Source organism: Neofelis nebulosa, chromosome 8 (assembly GCF_028018385.1).
Source record: "Neofelis nebulosa isolate mNeoNeb1 chromosome 8, mNeoNeb1.pri, whole genome shotgun sequence".
NCBI classification, from domain to species: domain Eukaryota; kingdom Metazoa; phylum Chordata; class Mammalia; order Carnivora; family Felidae; genus Neofelis; species Neofelis nebulosa.
This window is the reverse complement of record NC_080789.1, coordinates 87,866,317-87,885,133: the sequence shown is the minus strand read 5'-3', so window position 1 is coordinate 87,885,133 and position 18,817 is coordinate 87,866,317. Positions and strand designations below refer to the sequence as shown.

General features: G+C 43.7%; 3 protein-coding genes across 7 annotated transcripts in view; all 3 read right to left on the bottom strand.

Annotated features, from left to right (window-relative positions):
• Window positions 1–18,817, bottom strand: part of LOC131519895 (cationic amino acid transporter 3-like) — a 236,902-nt gene that overhangs the window by 85,336 nt on the left and 132,749 nt on the right. The gene's annotated exons all lie outside the window — the stretch shown is intronic.
• LOC131519890 (cationic amino acid transporter 3-like) overlaps window positions 1–18,817 on the bottom strand; it is a 63,901-nt gene that overhangs the window by 24,479 nt on the left and 20,605 nt on the right. The gene's annotated exons all lie outside the window — the stretch shown is intronic.
• Window positions 15,417–18,817, bottom strand: part of LOC131519892 (cationic amino acid transporter 3-like) — a 69,149-nt gene continuing 65,748 nt past the window's right edge. For all 5 annotated transcript variants that reach the window (XM_058743450.1, XM_058743449.1, XM_058743454.1 and 2 more), the window contains one exon: window positions 15,417–18,541. In XM_058743450.1, the coding sequence (XP_058599433.1) occupies window positions 16,510–18,282 (1,773 nt within the window). In that variant the 5' untranslated portion in view covers window positions 18,283–18,541 and the 3' untranslated portion in view covers window positions 15,417–16,509. The remainder of the gene's footprint in view (window positions 18,542–18,817) is intronic.

The following is an 18,817-nucleotide window of genomic DNA, read 5'->3' as shown; positions in this document are numbered from 1 at the left end:
AAGGCAAGATTTCATTGTTTTTGATCGCTGAGTAATATTCCATTGTGTATCTTGCTGAGCAATGTCCTGGTACCAGCTTGTCCCAGAAAACAGTCACCCAATTGTGCAGTGGCAAAGGCTCAGAGTTTATGGTAAATCACAACACATACCTGGTGCCAGGCTTTGCTGCACTCAGCTGGTATCTTTTCACTATAGCAGTAAACGTGGTAGCTCTCTGGGGTCTTCTGTGACTTTTGTCCACAGGGAAGCTGTATGGCCTCTACCAAATGCAGTCCAAGCAGGGGAACCACTTCTCCCCATGTGGCACACAGACCACTCATACCAAGCTGCCTGCTCCTGAGGATTCGCTTTCCTTCCTCACCAGAGCATAGCCAGGCACTGAGCTCTGAAACTTCAGACTCTGTGCTCCACTGTTTATAGAATGCTGGCAGTAATGAAACCCTTTCCATTCTCCCTAACAATGGTTTTGGGGAACAATGGTTTGGGGAACTTCCAGTTCCCTGCAAGTGTTTTCACTCTTTCTGTCTAGCCTCTTTCAGGGATAGTGCTTTGCTTGCATGATCCCAATGCGCCTCACTTTCCCCCCTTCTCTTTCTCTCTCTGTCCTCTGTGAAAATGGCTTCCTACACTTGGCAGCTCTGTAGCTTTTCTCTCCCTCAATTCACCTCTCCACACCACAAAGCTGTCGTGTTCTCTGGCTCAAATTATGCAGATTTTGCATTATTTCTCAGGTCAATTTCCTAGGTGTTTATAATGGTTTGAGGGGCACCTGGGTGGCTCAGTCAGTTAAGCATCTGACTTGATTTTGGCTCAGGTCATGATCTCACAGTTCATGGGTTTGAGCCCCTCATTGGCCTCTGTGCCTACACAGGGAGGAGGCTGCTTGAGATTCTGTCTCCCTTTCTCTCTACCCCTCCCCTGCTCACTCTCTATCTTTTTCTCTCTCTCAAAATAAATAAATAAACATAAAAAATAAATAAAATGGTTTCATGCTGAACTAGGTGTGTTTCAGGGACGAGACATACTCCACCATCTCTTTAGTCTCTGAGTCTGTTGTATTCCTTACAACAGCGCTAATTCTCACTACATTACCATGCATTATATCCTGAAGCTCCTATATTATTTCCCACATTTTACAGGTGAGTAAGTCCAGGTGAAGAGGCTACATGAGGAACAACATGGCTGGTATTCCAACTCAGCCCAAGACCTCTTGCTTCACAACCAGGGAAGTCCTGGCAGAGACTGGGAGCCAGAAGGCAACACCTGAAGCTTCACAACAGGAAGGAGAGGAGGAAATAGGTTGAATTGGAGCTCTGGCAGGTCCAGAAGAGCCCCCACGGAAGAGGGTGGGGGCAAAGGCCAGCAACCACACCTGAAACTGAGCAAGAAAAGAGAGAATCTGATAAAGAATCAGGGCAGAAACACAGCTAGGACTGGGACTGAGACTGGGAGGCAACATCAGCCTCAGGCAGAGTGCAGAAGGGTGGAAGGAGGACCTGCAGGGGAGACCAAGGCAGAGGTGACTTGGACGAACCAGCCTACAGAGTCTAGGGTGCCAGGGAGGGAGTGATAGCAGCAGAATGGGGGAGAAATATAAAGTCCAGGCAAAAGTATGAAAAGCCTGAGTGAAGGAGAGACCATGTGGAAGTGATGTGGGACTGAGGCAGGTAGAGGAACCCAGGGTGAGAGGCAGTGCTCAGAGAGGGGGAAGCAGGAATAAGCCTCAAAGAGCACAGGGGAGAGGCATAGGATTTGGGAAGGAGTGAAGACAGAGAGAGGGTGTGTGTGTGTGTGTGTGTGTGTGTGTGTGCAAGTGCGTACACACACACACACACACACACACACACACACACAAGGCTCTCATCACACTGGACTCCCAGATCCTGAGAGAGAAGTAGAACCCTTGAAGCAGAATCTGCATCCCAACCTCTGCAACCTCTATCTGCCCCTTCTCACTGCCTTCCTCTCTGGCCCCCACCTCCTCCTTTCCCTTCTCTGTCTCCCTCTCCTCCCTCTCTGTGTGCACTTCTTTAGGCTATCTGCTCTGCCCTGGCCCTATGCCCATGTATCTGTTTGGCTCTGGATCCATGGCTTTCAAACCCTCTGAGCCTGATTCCAACTCACTTCTCTGCATCCATGTTTATCTCTACTATCTCTGACCTCTGGGTGTCTCTCTGTGTCTGTCTTGGACCTTTCTCTCTGCTCTCTGGATGATCCCCTCTTCCCTCCCTCCCATCTCTGGGTCTGTCTCCTTGTCTCTCCATCGCACTGTGGACTGTTTGTCTCCTGTTAGTCTTGGCTTGAATTTATTGAGCCTTTCTGTCCCTGTCCTTGTGTCCATCTCCCCCCTTCTGCCTCCCACACGCTGTCCTGTGGTTCATGGGGTGGGCTGGCACAGAGGACATAAAGGGGATTCAGCAGGCAGCCTTTTATGAGGAAGATGGATGGCTGGCAGATTAGGATGAAACTCAGGTTTCCACTGAAACATTCTGTTCCACCCCTAACATTCTCCACAACTCCAGATGCGAGTTGCCTTCCTGTTTGTTATACTGGCTACTCAGGCACTGAGGCTTGACCCTATCCCCTCCCTAGTTTGTCAACCAGGAGTCACTGGAAATTCTGGAAGGGCAGTCAATGTCCCCCCTCATCCAGGTATCTATGAGTCTGGAGAATTCTGTGAGAAGAAGAGTGAGGAGAGGCAGAAGGCCCACTGGAGGTGCTTTGCCAGAAAGGGGTGGGGAGTGCAGGACAGAAAACCTGGGAGTTTTCCCTCTGCATCTTGGGTGAAATCCCCCAAGTGCTCCTTGCACCTCTCAGATAGGCACACATGGGACAACCAGTCCATGGAGGAGATAGGCAGGTCTTCAATACTCAAAGGAGAATAGAAAATGTGTGTCCCTCTTTTATCTTCTCATGGCAGCTATAACCCTTCCTTGTACATAGGAAGCTCTCAATAAAATCATGGCTAATTTTTATCAGGTCTCCAAAAATAAGTGGAACTCAATATCTTTCAGTATTTCTTCACACCCTTACCCTCACCCCAGTTACTCCTCTTCAGCAACTCAGCATCTGCCCCCAGGAAAGATTCTCCTGCCACGTCTTCCAAGCTCCCGAGTGATCCTCAGATATCAGCTCAAATTTCAGTCATTTCAACCCCTCCTTCTCCATCACTTACCTGGTGTCCCCTTTTCCCTACTCACCCCTCTTGTCCATCCAATACAATGTGGCCCATTGGATGTGTCCCCAAAGACAGTCACTAATGAGCAGTGAATACTAGAAGGGGAGTCAAGGGCAGCCTGGTGGGTAGGAGGGGACTCCAGAGCTAGCAGATAAGGAGTCCTGTCAGCATCTGTCAAATATGCCATCTCCCTCCAGCATCCCTGTCTCTTGCCTCATGGCTTCTGGCAATCCATCTCCCTGCTAACTTGGGTACAATTTCACAGAAGCCTAGAGGCATAACCCTGGTCTGCTCCAAACCCATTTTCTCCAGGAATGTCATTAGCCCCTAAATGTTTTCAAAAATTCCTACTACCTGGGAAGCTAAGGTTATAGATGAGGTTATAGATGGAACCCAGAGAAGAGAAGTTGCTCTCTTGGCTCAGTATCTTAATTTCAATCCTTTGTCCCCACTGCACATCCACCAAAACAGAACTTAAAACCTCAGGAAATGGAAAACAGAGATAAATCTCAGACAGACTTAAATCTTAAGGAGGTTGTGAGTGCCTCCAGGAACCAGGGGAGTTGGGGGGAAAGACAAGGTTAGAGGACCAAAGGTCCCTTTTCCTAATATAGGCAATTTCCACCAGGGAGCAGGGGAAGATGCCTGTGGGCTAGAGCAAAACCTTCTCAGACCTACATAGTACTCAGCAGCCACAAGAGGACGGCAGAGAACGTCTCTGGCTGCAGAGCCATTCCTCCATGCTGGGTGCTGAAATAGGGCTGGGTTGCCCAGATTGGGGAAATCAGTGGCTCCAGCAAGAACCTATGAATTTCTGAATTCAGGAAACCCCTCATGCAGCCCTTTTCACTGGCATCCCTTATTCCTTTTGGCCCCTGAAATGCCATCACCCACTCCAGTCCCCTTCCCTTTTCTGGTCCCCAGCACTGAGGCTGCTGGCACAGAAGGAATTTGTGGTTTTTCCTTTATTTTTGGACAGCAGATGACATCCCATCTCAGAGAAGTGACACGTCATAGGGTCCCAGCTGATAACTAGGGCCAGAACTGGAACCCACATTTTCTTGATTCTCACTCCAGGGGTCTTCCCATTGGTGCTGACTGCTGCTCCTAACAGAAAAGCTTACTTTGCAGGTCCCAGTGAGAAGCCAGATCACAATTCTTGGTTTAAAAAAACCATGTCAAAGCTGCGCCCTTCCCCATGTGATTCATGTTTACGTACATGACTGGTGCACATGGGACTGTTAACCACAGAGCACAGACATGTACACCACAAACACTGTGCTGTTCACACCCTCACCCTCAGCACACACACCCCTCCACCCCTCAGAGTCCCACAGCCCCGGCAACTCTTTTCCTACTTCCTGAGCTGCAAAAGGAACATTTCTTCTTTCATAATTTGCTGTTTATCCTGTGTTTCCACAGGCTTCTCAAAGCTGTAGTCAGGGAAACACATTCCCTTTCTAATCTGGTCCCTCCTACCGTAGCCTCTGTTTCTGCTCCTTCCCCTGGCACAGCTTGGAATAACATGGGAAACAGCAAAAACTGTTGATCTCTAAGCCCCCATCTCTGAATCTGCCCTGTTGATCATGGCCATCCTGCCCAGGAGAGTTCTGTGATCCACCACCTTTAGCCCCACATCCTCTTAGTGTCCATATACTCTGACCCACTTCCCTATCCAGAAGAAGCTACTTCTATACTTTTGGCTGAAGGTGATTGACTCCAACTTAACCAACTTAGCCTGGGATTATGGGGCACAAAGTACAACCAGAAATTTGAGTTTAAACTCTGTAAGAACTTCCCAGCACAAGTGGTCTGAAGCCTTAGCTTGTATGAAATTCAGTAATAATGCATATTTGGCTTACCAGGTGCCTCCAAGAAACAAGGACTTGTTTTGGACCTGTCTGGGTAGTACTGACTAGAGACAAGTCTTCACTGTGATTTTGGTCATCCCAGCCTCAGAAGGTGGCACACAAAAGAGTTCTGGAAACTCTAAGGCCCTTGGGAAGAATGGGTGGGGCCTAGAGGTAGGAATAGCAGCCTGGTTACGTCATTCCCAAATCCTGGGGGTGTGGGTGGGGGAGAGAGTAGGCCTGAACCCTCCACTGTCTGGCCACACTCCCATCCTGACCCCACCTCTTTATGGCCCTCCCTGGTCAGAATAGGGCGTCTGAGTTCTTCCAGTGCAAGTCCTGAGTGAAGGCCTCAGGACCCAGTCTCCACCCAGCCACAGACCTGGAATCCTGATACCATCCCTCTGTACCTGGCAGGACAGAGGCACCCATTGCTCAGACTACCCAATCCCCTCACACCCCAAGCACAGACAGCTTTCCTCCTCTGCCCTCCCAACTCACCCCATATGACAGCCTGAATCCTGCAAGAAGATTGCACAAATCACATCAAAGACATCTTCAGCTATGAGTCTTCAGCTCACCTGCGACAGCTTGCACACATACACATATGCACACTTGCACCTGCACACATGCAGATACACACACCCAGATGTTCACACTCATACATACACACAGACACATACCCTCAAATACACACATATACACACCCATTTATCACAAACATTCCCACATGTTTCCAACACAAAGACACATACTCACAAACTCCTACCTTTACAGACAGGCATGCACACCCACACTTACACACTGTCATACTCTTATCAAATATACTGTGCACACATATACTCCACTCTATTATTTTCTTGTAAGGAGCCAGTGCCCAGTCCTCTAGATTCTAGAGATCTAGAAATGCCCAGGAAAAGGATGGAAACCCATTTCCAGTTTCCTGGCCCACACTGGAACTCCTTTGCTATATTCTCCTTCCTGACACAGAGTCTCTAGAACTTAGGACCACACAATGGAAGGTGAACCTGAATAAGTAATTCATTCCTTCATACAACAAACACTTTTGAGCATTTAACAGCCACAACCCACCTTACTCTCCATCCCCAGGCCTGAAGCTGAGGCAGACACATAACAGAGTAAAACTTTCTGCCCAGTGGTGTTATGGAAGGAGCAAGAGCTCAGGAGTCAAAGACCTGAGTTCAAATCCAGATTTGCCTCTTAATAAGCTATGTTATCTTGACTCATTGACATAGCCTCTCCGAGACTCAATTTCATCACCTGTAAAGTTGGATTAATAAAATATACCTAATAATTGTGTGAAGATTAAGACAGTCCATCAGGACTATGTATACCTGTGAAAGCCACCCCATTTCAATCCCCAAGCATCTGTGGTGAGCATCACCCCAACACCCTTCCAGTCTTGTGTCCATGAAACAGAAACCCCAGTCTCCTTCAGGGTCAGACCACCAAGTCCTCACACCTGGGGAAACTTGATCTCAACTTGGCAGGTTCTATCCCATTCCCCTTTTCCCACACCAGCCCCCACTCCTCTTGTTCCATCAGTCTCTTGCTCGTTTGCAGATTGCGTTTTCCATAATAAACTTTATTTTATTTTATTTATTTATTTTTTAATGTTTATTTTTGAGAGAGGGAGAGAGACAGAGCGTGAGAAGGGGATGGGGGTGCAGAGAGAGAGGGAGACACAGAATGCAGACTCCAGGCTCTGAGCTGTCAGCACAGAGCCTGATGTGGGGCTCGAACCCATGAGTTGCGAGATTATGACCTGAGCCGAAGTCAGACGGCCAACTGACTGAACCACCCAGGCACCCCGTCTTTATTTTATTTTTTAACATCATAATGATTTATTGATTCTTTATGTAAATTTAAAAAAGAGAAAAGAATAATGTAACACCCATACACCTAAAAGTTGAAAATATGAACATGCTATCAGATCTATATTTTAGATACTATAGCATTATGGATCCAACTGAAACTCCTCTTTGATTGCATATTGTTTCTGTAATCAGCATACTGCATTGTTGTGTATCTGTACATGTTGGCAGTTATTAGACATTAGTAAATCTTTTATTATAAAAATTAAATATCTCTATAATTCTCTAAAGAGTAAAAACATCATTTCACAAGCCATAGCAGGGTGAACATTCAGTACTAGAACTGAGTGAGACCTCTTGAGTTTCAAACTTCTGATCCCATTCCATAATAACCTTTAAAGCGACTGACAAAAGCTCAAATGTTCCAAATGGAGTGCTGGGCCGATGCATGAGATGGACATGAAGGGTTAATCATCCCGCATGGAGCCCTCCTGTAGAAAGTCATCATTACCTTCTCTGATTACTCCAATTCTGAAACATTCTTCATGGACAGTACTATGGACAGTTATATGACAAGACTAGCTGTGACAAGCAGATGTGGGAGAGATTTCTTAAACTCATGAATACTAAACAGTTGCTCCAAAGAAACCCCACTGGATTCTGAGCTCAGACTGAGAAGCAGCCCAGCCCACCCCCACCCTGATGGTCAATACCTGCAGGTTTCTTGGGCTAAAGGGAGCAGGAATTGCACCCCTTCCTCTGCTGTTCAGGTGGTTTCCTCAAGTCCATTCAGAGTCAGGCCTCAGTCTGAGTGGGAAGTGTCTCTGGAGGTCTTTCCCTCGCCTTCTTGGGATCCTCCAAGGACCCACAAACATCCTTGTTTCCATGACACAGGCTTACTCTCTACAATCCTCCCAGGCTCTGACTGCTTCTGTACTGCTTTCTCCTCCTCCCAGTGCGATCCTCCTCCAGTCCTTCCAGCAACCTGCCACCCTGACCATCTCTGAGTTTCCATCTGGCATTGTCCCATCCTGGTTCCTCCACCTCCCTGCCCTACCCACCTCCCATCCCTCTGACCCTCTGCACTGCCCACCTCCTTCTATATCCCTCCCACCTTTACAACCTTCCACCTGACCCAGCCTGCCTCCCTCCCCTCCTTGCTCACCTCCCCCAGAAAACCCCAACTCCTAAGTGAGCTCCACTTTCCAATTACCTCCATCTCTCCAACCCACTGCATCCAACCATTTTGCCCCATTTCAAGTCATTTCTACATCTGCTTTCACACCTCTCCCACCCTTCAGAATCTAGGGAGAAGAGCAGGGCTCAGAGCCCAATGAAAGGAAGGACATTGCCCCTTCTCTCTCCTTCTGCCCTCTGCCTGATGTCCCCCCCCCCCCATCTTCCTGTAGGCAGACCCTGTCAGGTGTAAAGGAGAGCTGAAGAAATATCTCTCCATCAGCAAAGTGATGGGCGGGGGCTCACAGAGGAACAGGGTGACCAGGAGAAAACCTGGCAGGCACTTCAGTCCTACCTGGGGGATGCCCTGCCCACCACAACTAGCCCCACACTTGTATAAAATGGAAATTCTGCTCTTCTCTCCATTAGAGGACAAAGTTTATTTGGACTTTTGGTCTCCTCTGTATAAAAAATTATAAAGTAAGGGGTTTTTTTTCTTCTTTTCCTTGCCCAGAAAACCAGTTTCTGTGTTTTATCTTTATCAGGTCTTTGGTTACTTAAGAGAACTAAAACTTCTCAATGTTAAAGGAACTAAGTTTTTCTAACAACTATGACCTTCTGTAGAATCTTATTGCCAGCTTAAGTAAATAATTACATATTAAGTTTTTGCAAAGGTCTGTAGTTATATTTAGGTGTTTGCTTTAGAACTTTCTGAGATTTTGGAGAAGCCAAGATGGTGGAACTGCATGGAAGTTTTTTTGTGTTTCACATCAATGAAATACAGCCAGGTCAACACTAAACCAGCCTGCACATGTAGCAAACTGATTTGATGTTTAACACAATAATCTTCACAACTTGAACCACAGCACTCAGCAAGTACATGGCGTGGAGAAGTGAAGTGGGGGAGAGAAGCCGCCGAGGGCAGGGAGCTATTTTTGCTTGTGGAGAGAGGATGGAAATGGCGGGGGGGGGGGGGAGAATATGCAAAAAACAGCTTTTTTTCCCCAAAAAATAGAAATGGAAGGAAAACTTCCAAATTCTTGCTATGAAGCCAGCATTACCTTGATTTCAAAACCAGACAAAGACCCCTAAAAGGAGAACTATAGACCAATTTCCCTGATGAACATGGATGCAAAAATCCTCAACAAGATATTAGCCAACTGGATCCAACAATAAATTTTAAAAAAAAATTATTCAACATGACCAAGTGAATTTATACCTGGGATCCAGGACTGGTTCAATGTCCCCAAAACAATCAATGCGATACATCATATCAATAAAAGAAAGGACAAATACCACATGATCCTGTCAATAGATGCAGAGAAATCATTTGACAAAATACAGCATACTTTCTTTATAAAACCCTCAAGAAAGTAGGGATACATGGATCATTCCTCAAGATCATAAAAGTCATATATGAAAGACCCAATGCTAATATCATCCTCAATGGGGAAAAACTGAGAACTTTCCCCCTAAGGTCAGCAACAAGACAGGGATGTCCACTCTCACCACTGTTATTCAACATAGCATTAGAAGCCTTAGCCTCAGCCATTAGACAACACAAAGAAACAAAAGGCATCCATATTGGCCAGGAGGAGGTCAAACTTTCACTCTTTGCAGATGACATGATACTCTATGTGGAAAACACAAAACAATCCACCAAAAAACAGCTAGAATTGATTCATAAATTCAGCAAAGTTGCAGGATATAAAATCAACGCATAGAAATCGGTTGCAGGATCCACATAAGAGTGAAACCATATGGTATCTGTCTTTCTCTGTATGGCTTATTTCACTTAGCATCACACTCTCCAGTTCCATCCACGCTGCTACAAAATGCCATATTTCATTTTTTCTCATTGCCACGTAGTATTCCATTGTGTATATAAACCACAATTTCTTTATCCATTCATCAGTTGATGGACATTTAGGCTCTTTCCATAATTTGGCTATTGTTGAGAGTGCTGCTATAAACATTGGGGTACAAGTGCCCCTATGCATCAGTACTCCTGTATCCCTTGGATAAATTCCTAGCAGGGCTATTGCTGGGTCATAGGGTAGGAGGGCACCTTTTGGGATGAGCACTGGGTGTTGTATGGAAACCAATTTGACAGTAAATTTCATATATTAAAAAATAAAAAATAAATAAAAAAAAACAATTAAAAAAAAAAAGAAATCGGTTGCATTCCTATACACCAACAATGAAGTGACAGAAAGAGAAATCAAGGAATCAATCCCATTTACAGTTGCACCAAAAACCATAAAATATCTAGGAATAAATCTAACCAAAGAGGTGAAAAATCTATACACTGAAAACTATAGAAAGCTTATGAAAGAAATTGAAGAAGACACAACAACGTGGAAAAAGATTCCATGTTTCTGGATAGAAAGAAAAAAACTGTTAAAATGCTGATACTACCCAAAGCAATTTACATATTCAGTGCAATCCCTATCAAAATAACACCAGCATTCTTCACAGATCTAGAACAAATAATCCTAAAATTTGTATGGAACAAGACCTCGAATAGTCAAAGCAATCTTACAAAGAAAACCAAAGCAGGAGGCATCACAATCCCAGGCTTCAAGCTATACTACAAAGTTGTAATCAAGGCAGTATGGTACTGGCACAAGAACAGACACTCAGATCAAGGGAACAGAATAGAGAACCCAAAATGGACGCACAAAGCTATGCCCAACTAATCTTTGACAAAGCAGGAAAGAATGTCCAGTGGAATAAAGACAGTCTCTTCAGCACGTGGTGCTAGGAAAACTGAAGAGCGACATGCAGAAGAATGAACCTGGACCACTTTCTTACACCATACACAAAAATAAACTCAAAATTGATGAAAGACCTCAATGTAAGACATGAAACCATCAAAATCCTCGAGAATAAAGCAGGCAAAAACCTCTTTGATCTTGACTGCAGCAACTTTTTACTCAACACGTCTCCGGAAGCAAGGTAAACAAAAGCAAAAATGAACTACTGGGACCTCATCAAAATAAAAATCCTCTGCACAGCGAAGGAAACAATCAGCAAAATTAAAAGGCAACCGACAGAATGGGAGAAGATATTTGCAAATGACATATCAGATAAAGGGTTAGTATCCAAAGTCTATAAAGAACTGATCAAACTCAACACCCATAAAACAAATAATCCAGTGAAGAAATGGGCGAAGACATGAATAGACACTTCTTCAAGGAAGACATCCAGATGGCCAACTGACACATGAAAAAATGCTCAACATCACTCACCATCAGGGAAATACAAATGAAAACCACAATGAGATAACACCTGACACCTGTCAGAATGGCTAACATTAACCACTCAGGCAACAACAGGTGTTGGTGAGGATGCAGAGAAAGAGGATCTCTTTTGCATTGTTTTGGGAATGCAAGCTGGTGCAGCCACTCTGTAAAACAGTATGGAGGTTCCTCAAAGAATGAAAAATAGAACTACTCTATGACCCAGCAATTGCACTACTAGGCATTTATCCACGGGATACAGGTGTGCTGTTTCAAAGGGACACATGCACTCCCATGTTTATAGCAGCACTATCAACAATAGCCAAAGTATGGAAGGAGCCCAAATGTCCATCGATGGATGAATGGATAAAGAATTTGTGGTATAGGGGTGCCTGGGTGGCTCAGTCGGTTGAGTGTCCGACTTCGGCTCAGATCATGATCTCGTAGTCTGTGAGTTCGAGCCCCGCATTGGGCTCTGTGCTGACAGCTCAGAGCCTGGAGCCTGCTTGGGATTTTGTGTCTCCCTCTCTCTCTGCCTCTCCCCCGCTCATGCTCTCTCTCTCTCTCTCTCTCTGTCAAGAATAAATGAACGTTACAAAAATTAAAAAAGAAAAGAAGTTGTGGTATATATATATATGTATATATGTATATATATAATATATACATATATTGTATATATGTATAATATACATACATATATATACATATATTGTACATATATATATACATATATTGTATATATGTATATATATATGTATACATATATATATATAATGGAGTATTGCTCAGCAATCAAAAAGAATGAAATCTTGCTATTTGTATCTACGTGGATGGAAGTGAAAGGTATTATGCTAAGTGAAATTAGTCAGAGAAATACACAAATCATATGACTTCACTCATATGAGGACTTTAAGAGATAAAAACAGATGAACATAAGGGAAGGGAAATAAAAATAATATAAAAAACAAGGAGGGAGACAAAACAGAAGAGACTCATAAATATGGAGAACAAACTGAGGGTTGTTGGAGGGGTTGTGGGAGGGGAGATGGGCTGAATGGGTAAGGGGCATTAAGGAATCTACTCCTGAAATCATTGTTTCACTATATGCTAACTAATTTGGATGTAAACTTTAAAAAAAAATAAAAAATTAAAAAAATTCTTAAAAAAGAAAAGTAAAAAAAAATTATAAAATAAATAAACAAACATTATTTTTTTTTTAAAAGAAAGAAAGATGACTCTGGGAAATTCTTGAGCCAGTTCATCTGCAGGGACTCCCTTGAGTCAGGTTAAAGCAGGTGGGCCTTCTATCAATTTTACTACTTCAGGACCCTTCCCCAATCCCATGGGAATAGTTTTTCTTTGAATGAACAGCACTGATCTTACTGTTGGGCCTGGGAGAAGGGAAGAATAACCTCCTTCCCTGAGTAAGATTCCACTGTGATGGAACAGACAGGACAGTCAGCAGAACTCAAGCACAGTCACAAAAAGGCAAAATCAAAAGTGCCTGGGCACAGTTCTAGATGATAGATATAGAGATGAAGAGATGATAGAGATAGAGATAGAGATAGAGATAGAGATAGAGAGAGAGAGAGAGAGAGAGAGAGAGAGAGAGAGAGAGAGAGAGATAGTTCTGAATGGAGAGAAATAATGATTGTTAAGGAAGTCTTCTAAAACTGAAGATAGTTTTAAACAGTTAGCACAGTGCTAGCCTGAAAGGAAGGAGCATTTTCTGTATCAAAGAACAGTGTAAGGATCCAGCCAATTGAACATGAATTTATTAAAAGCTGTTTATATGCCTGGCCCCCAGTTGGATGTTCTGAGGGAATGAACAAGATACACTCCTTACCTAAGATATAAATCACCAACAAAATGAAGAAAATAAAGACACCCAGATAACTGTGGTATTTTTTTTATTTCAGCTTTATTGAGGTATAATTGACATATAAAATTATAAGATATCTAAGTATACATTGCGGTGATTTGATAAACATATACATTTTGAAATGATTCACCATGATTTCTCCACTATGAAGGTATTAAGGATGAAATACTAACCTACATCTTGATTAAATATAGGTAAATGTCCAAAGGGCGACTTTATTTCCAACACTTCATCATACATGTGAGGGGCTTCGGCTGGAGCTTTGCTTTTCAGTGTGTGGTCCCTGTATTAGAAGCATCAGCATCACTTGGGAACTTGTTAGAAGTAAAAGTTCTAAGCCCCACCGGATCTACTGAATTGTAAATCCTAGGAGTGAGGGCCAGCAATGTCTGTTTTCACAAGCCCTCCAGGTGAGGTGACACCTGCTGAAGTTTGAGCACCCCTGAACAGAGTACTATTCCTGGCTTCTCTCCCCTCCCCTCGCCCACACTTTGACTTTGTTTAGTGGGTTGAAAAGACAGCAACTGAGAATAACCAGCTTAGACCATAACATGATCCAGTCTGTGTTGTTGTTGTTGGTGGTGATGGTGGTGGTGGTGGTGGTGGTGGTGGTGGTGGGTGAGTGTGTGTGTGTGTGTGTGTGTGTGTGTGTGTGTGTGTGTGTGTGTGTTTTATCCAGAAACAACATGCCCACAGGACACTTTCATTCCAAGCTGTTCATACATGAGAAAATCTAATAAATGCAGGCTCTCTCCTATGGTGAAGGGTGGGGGTGCTCAGCACTACTTGTGATGAGGAGTAAGTCTAGCTTATTTAGGGATGCAGTATTAGCAAACCAATTAGGCTGCAGATCTAAAGCTGAAGGTTTAATTATCTGTCTCTATCAATAGGTTCCAAACATAAGAGGGAGAGATGGGGTATGATTTATTAGACCTCTACAGCTCTAAGAATGGGTTGTAGTGAAAAGTGGGCAGAATGCTGGTTCAAATCACATGCAGTAGAGACTTAGTTCAGAGAATGAGAAGACACAAGAACCAGAGGAAATCTTAGAATTATTTAAGTAAATGAAACTTTAGAAATGATCAGTTCTGACCTCTCATGTTACAGATAAATAAGCAGAGTGTTGAGGGAACTGGGAGGCTTGCTCGAGGTCACATGGCTACTTAGTGGTGGAAACAAGACCAGAACCCAGGACATTTGGTTCTCAGCTCTGTGTTTCTGAGCAGGTGGACAAAAGCTGACAATTGTAGAGAAACTTTCAAGTCCAAGAATGCAGATATCGCCAAGTAGAAGAACCAGCCCCAGGGATTTTCAGTATGGGTAGTAGGTTTAAAGCCAAAGTGCTTTGTGGTCAGAGGAAAGCCCTGGCTCCAATCCACCTGTGCATGTTCTGTTGCCCCCTCTTACAGCCAAGACTCAGGCTACACTACATGCTCAGTGTGCTCTGAACACTGCTTCCTTTTCCCATGCTTTTCCTAGAGTTGTTCTCTTTTCCTACAATCTCTCCCTGCTTCCCATGTGTGGCAAAAATCCTATGTGTCCCTGGGGAGAGCCAATTCAAATGCCATTCCTCTACAAAGTCTACTCTGATTTCACGGATCAATCCTCACTACTGTGTCATCCATGAATGATCATCCTCCACTCTGAATTCCCAGGACATTTTATTTGCATATTACTTAGGACAACACTTTCTACCTTATGCTACAGCTAGGCTTTACCCTTTGTATTAGAATTTGAGCTCCTTAAGGGCAGGGGCCGTATTTCATCTCTTTCTGGCCTCTTGTCTCCCCTTTATTATTTTTTGAAGTATTAATTAACATGCAGTGTCATTCTATTATTCTCGGGTGTACTATATAATATTTCTATGATTCTACACATTTCTCTGCACATGAAGATGAGTGTGCTCTTAGTTCCTTTATTTATTTCACCCATCCTCCCACCCATCTCCTCTCTGTCAACCACTAGTCTGTTCCTTGTATTTAAGAGTCTGGGGGAGGTTGCTTTTTTGTCTCTTTTTGTTTGTTTGTTCATTTGTTTTATGTTTTAAGACATAAGTTCAACATATGAATGAAATCATATGGTATTTGTCTTTATCAGGCTGACTTATTTCACTTAGCATAATACCCTATAGGTCCATCCATGTTGTTACAAATGACAAGATTTCACTTTTATGGCTGAATAATATTCCATTTGTGTGTGTGTGTGTGTGTGTGTGTGTGTGTGTGTGTATCACATCTTTTTTATCTATTCATCAATTGATGGACATTGTGTTGCTTCCATATCCTGGCTATTGTCAAGTAACACTGCAATAAACATAGGTGTACATATGTTTTCAAATTCATGTAACTAAAAAGCTTTTGCACAACAAAGGAAACCATCAAAAATGAAAAGACAACCTACAAAATGACAGAAGATATTTCCAAATGATATATGTAATAAGGGGTTAATATATTAAATACATAACGAACTTACACAACTCTACACCAAAACACAAATAATCCATTTTAAAAATGGAGGTCAAGAGGGGTGCCTGGGTGGCTCAGTCGGTTAAGCTTCTGACTTTGGCTCAGGTCATGATCTCATAGTTTGTGAGTTTGAGCCCCATGTCGGGCTCTGTGCTGACAGCTTGGAGCCTGGAACTTTCTTCAGATTCTGTGTCTCCCTCTATTTCTGCACCTCCCCTGCTCGCTCGCTCACTCTCTCTCTCTCTCTCTCTCTCTCAAAAAAAATAAACATTAAAAAATTAAAAACAGAAGTCAAAGCACCCATGAAAGCATGCTCAGCATCACTCATCATCAGGGAAATGTAAATTAGAACTACAATGAGATACCACATTACACCTGCCCCATGGCTAAAATTGAAAAGACAAAATAACAAGTATTGGTGAAGATGTAGAAAAAAAGGAACTGTCATGCACTCTTTTTGGGAATGTAAATTGGTGCAGCCACTATGGAAAACAGTATGGGAGTTCCTCAAAAATTAGAAAATGGAACTGCCAAATGATCCAGTATTTCCACCATTGGATATTACCACAAAGAAAGCAAAATAATTTTTAGTTTATTTTAATAATCGTTTTTTTAAATCCAGTATAGAGCTACAGAGACAAATAAAAAGTACACAATTAAAAAAAAAGGAGAAAGAGCAAAGACACACCCTTCACTTCACGATAACTACAAGCTCTATTAGTGTTCCCCCACATCAACATCCCATGGGAAACCTAGATTTCCATGTGCTAAGAGTACCCTACATAATTGTGCAGGGGACAAGACTGCATTTCAGTGTGATGACGTTAAACCAAATATGTACTGGAACTGTTGAGTTCAAGGTTTATAGTTTTGGAACTAACTTAAGTGGGGTTAGTGACCAGGCTGCCCTGGAGCCCATAGCCAAAGTAGATGGCAAAACCAATCAACATCCAGATACCAAATAAGATCCAGGCGTCAGCTGTCACCTGCATCATAAGGTAAACATTCATGAAGATGCTCAGTAGTGGGAGGAGGGGGAGAGCAAGGACCTTAAAGGGAAGAGGACTGGGGCTCTGTGGCTGTCTCCAGATGACCCCAGTGATCCCAGTGATGAGCACCAGGAGCAGCACAACCACTGAAATCCACACTGGGTCTCCAGAAAGCAGAACTGGCCATCGGGCCAGCACCAGGCAAAGAAGAATGAGAAGCAGAGCAAGCAGTGAGGAGCAAACACGGACAATCTGGCCAGAGAATGGAGTTGGGGAGTAGATGCCTGGAAAAAGTAGTCCTTGTAGAGTCAGCCTGTCTGCTGCAGGTCCATTCTCCTCCTGCATCTCTGCTTCATTTCCCCCATTCCTCCTCTCAGGCTGATAACTGATGATGAGAACACAAAGAGCCACCAGGGAGTAAGCTATCAGGAAAGTAAGTGACCAGAGGTCCACAAGATCAGTGAGTCTAAAGAAGAAGGCCATGATTGGTGCAATAATGCTCAAGATCACAGTGGCCACGATGGGGGTGTATTTGCCTGTTTGGATCCTGGCAAGGACAGGGAACAGGAGGTGATCCTCTGACATCCTGTATATCACCTGACGTATGGGGACCATAAAGCCTAAGATACTGACAGGAAAACCACAGATAAATCCAAAAGCTACAACATAGCAGGCAGGGGCCCAGCCAATATTAAGAAAGGCCTCAGGCAAGGTGCTGCCACGTTGAAGCTTGTAGTAAGGCACCATGAGTGTAAGTGCTGCAGAAACACCAAAATATATCAAAAAGCAGATGAACAGTGAAATCATAATGCCCATGGGTATGGAACTCCAGGGATTCTTGGCTTTGTCAACCCTGGTAACAATACTGCTGAAACCTATAAATGCATAGAAACAGGTAGCTGCTCCACGGAGAATCCCCTCAAAGCCGAAAGGCACAAATCCTCCAGAGCCCAGAGGGCCCAAGCTTGAGGTGTCATTGAGTCCAGCCTTTACGTAGTCCTCTTCTGTGAGCTTCCAGTTGTGCAGGTCCCCCTTAATGAAGCCAGTGATGATGACAAAAGTAAGAACCAAAAGGCTCACCAATGTGAGCACTTTGTTAACCAGGAAAATTTCATCCACCCACAGAGTCAGCAATCCAATGAGCAACAACACAAGGCCCACAACAAAGAAGTCTAGGTATTCTGAAAAGACCTGGGGAACATATGGTGCAATGCTCTCATGCAGTTTCTGAAAGATCTGGATCCCAATCAGGCTAGCAAAAGCTAAGATCCAGGCTCGGACCACACTGGCTATACCACCAACACAGGAAAGGATGAGGTTCCAGCCAGTGACGAAGGCCCAGAATTCACCTATAGTGACATAGGTGTAGAGATATGCAGAGCCAGAATGGGGAATACGGGCACTAATCTCTGCATAGCACAGCCCAGCCAACACAGTAGATAGGCCAGCCACCAAGAAGCAGATCACAATGGATGGTCCTGCTTGATTGCTGATCACCTCACCAGCTAAGACATACACACCTACACCTACTGTGCGGCCCACACCCAGGGCCACTAAATCCAGAATGCTCAGACTTCTGGATGGGTCATCCTCAGCCACTGGTTGTTCCAGCTTACGTCTGCATACCAGCTTTTGACCAATTCTGTGAAGTGCTTGATGCAGCATTTTAGCTGCAACTGAAGAGGATTCCAGGGTCAGAGAGCTGCAATAAGGCCAGGGAACTGAGAGTGTTCAGATAGGGTTTGGAGAACTGAATTAACCCAAGTTGATTTGAGGCTGCCAAGTTCCAAGTCTCAGGCTTCAAATCTGCTGCATCATCTTTCATCTGGTATGTCCTATCCCTTCATAATATCTAAATAAACAATAAATACTTCTTGAACAATGATGCTCAACCAACCAATGCAGCTCAGATATCTCATGTCACCTGTTACAAAACAAATATCACAGAAACAGATATCAAAAGACATCATAGACAAATCAACCCTGCTTTCCCTGCAGAAAATGTGTCAAATACCTCCCAATATTGTCCTGTTTTATACATCACATGACATTATCCCATTTAGGTTCATCTAACTCATGTAGCTGACTAATTAAGCTGTAATACACAAGAAAGCATGAATTTGTTGTGCAATAATTCACATGTGGGTTGTTTCTGTGGTGTGTATGATGAGCATGAGCTATGACACATTAATTCATTGAC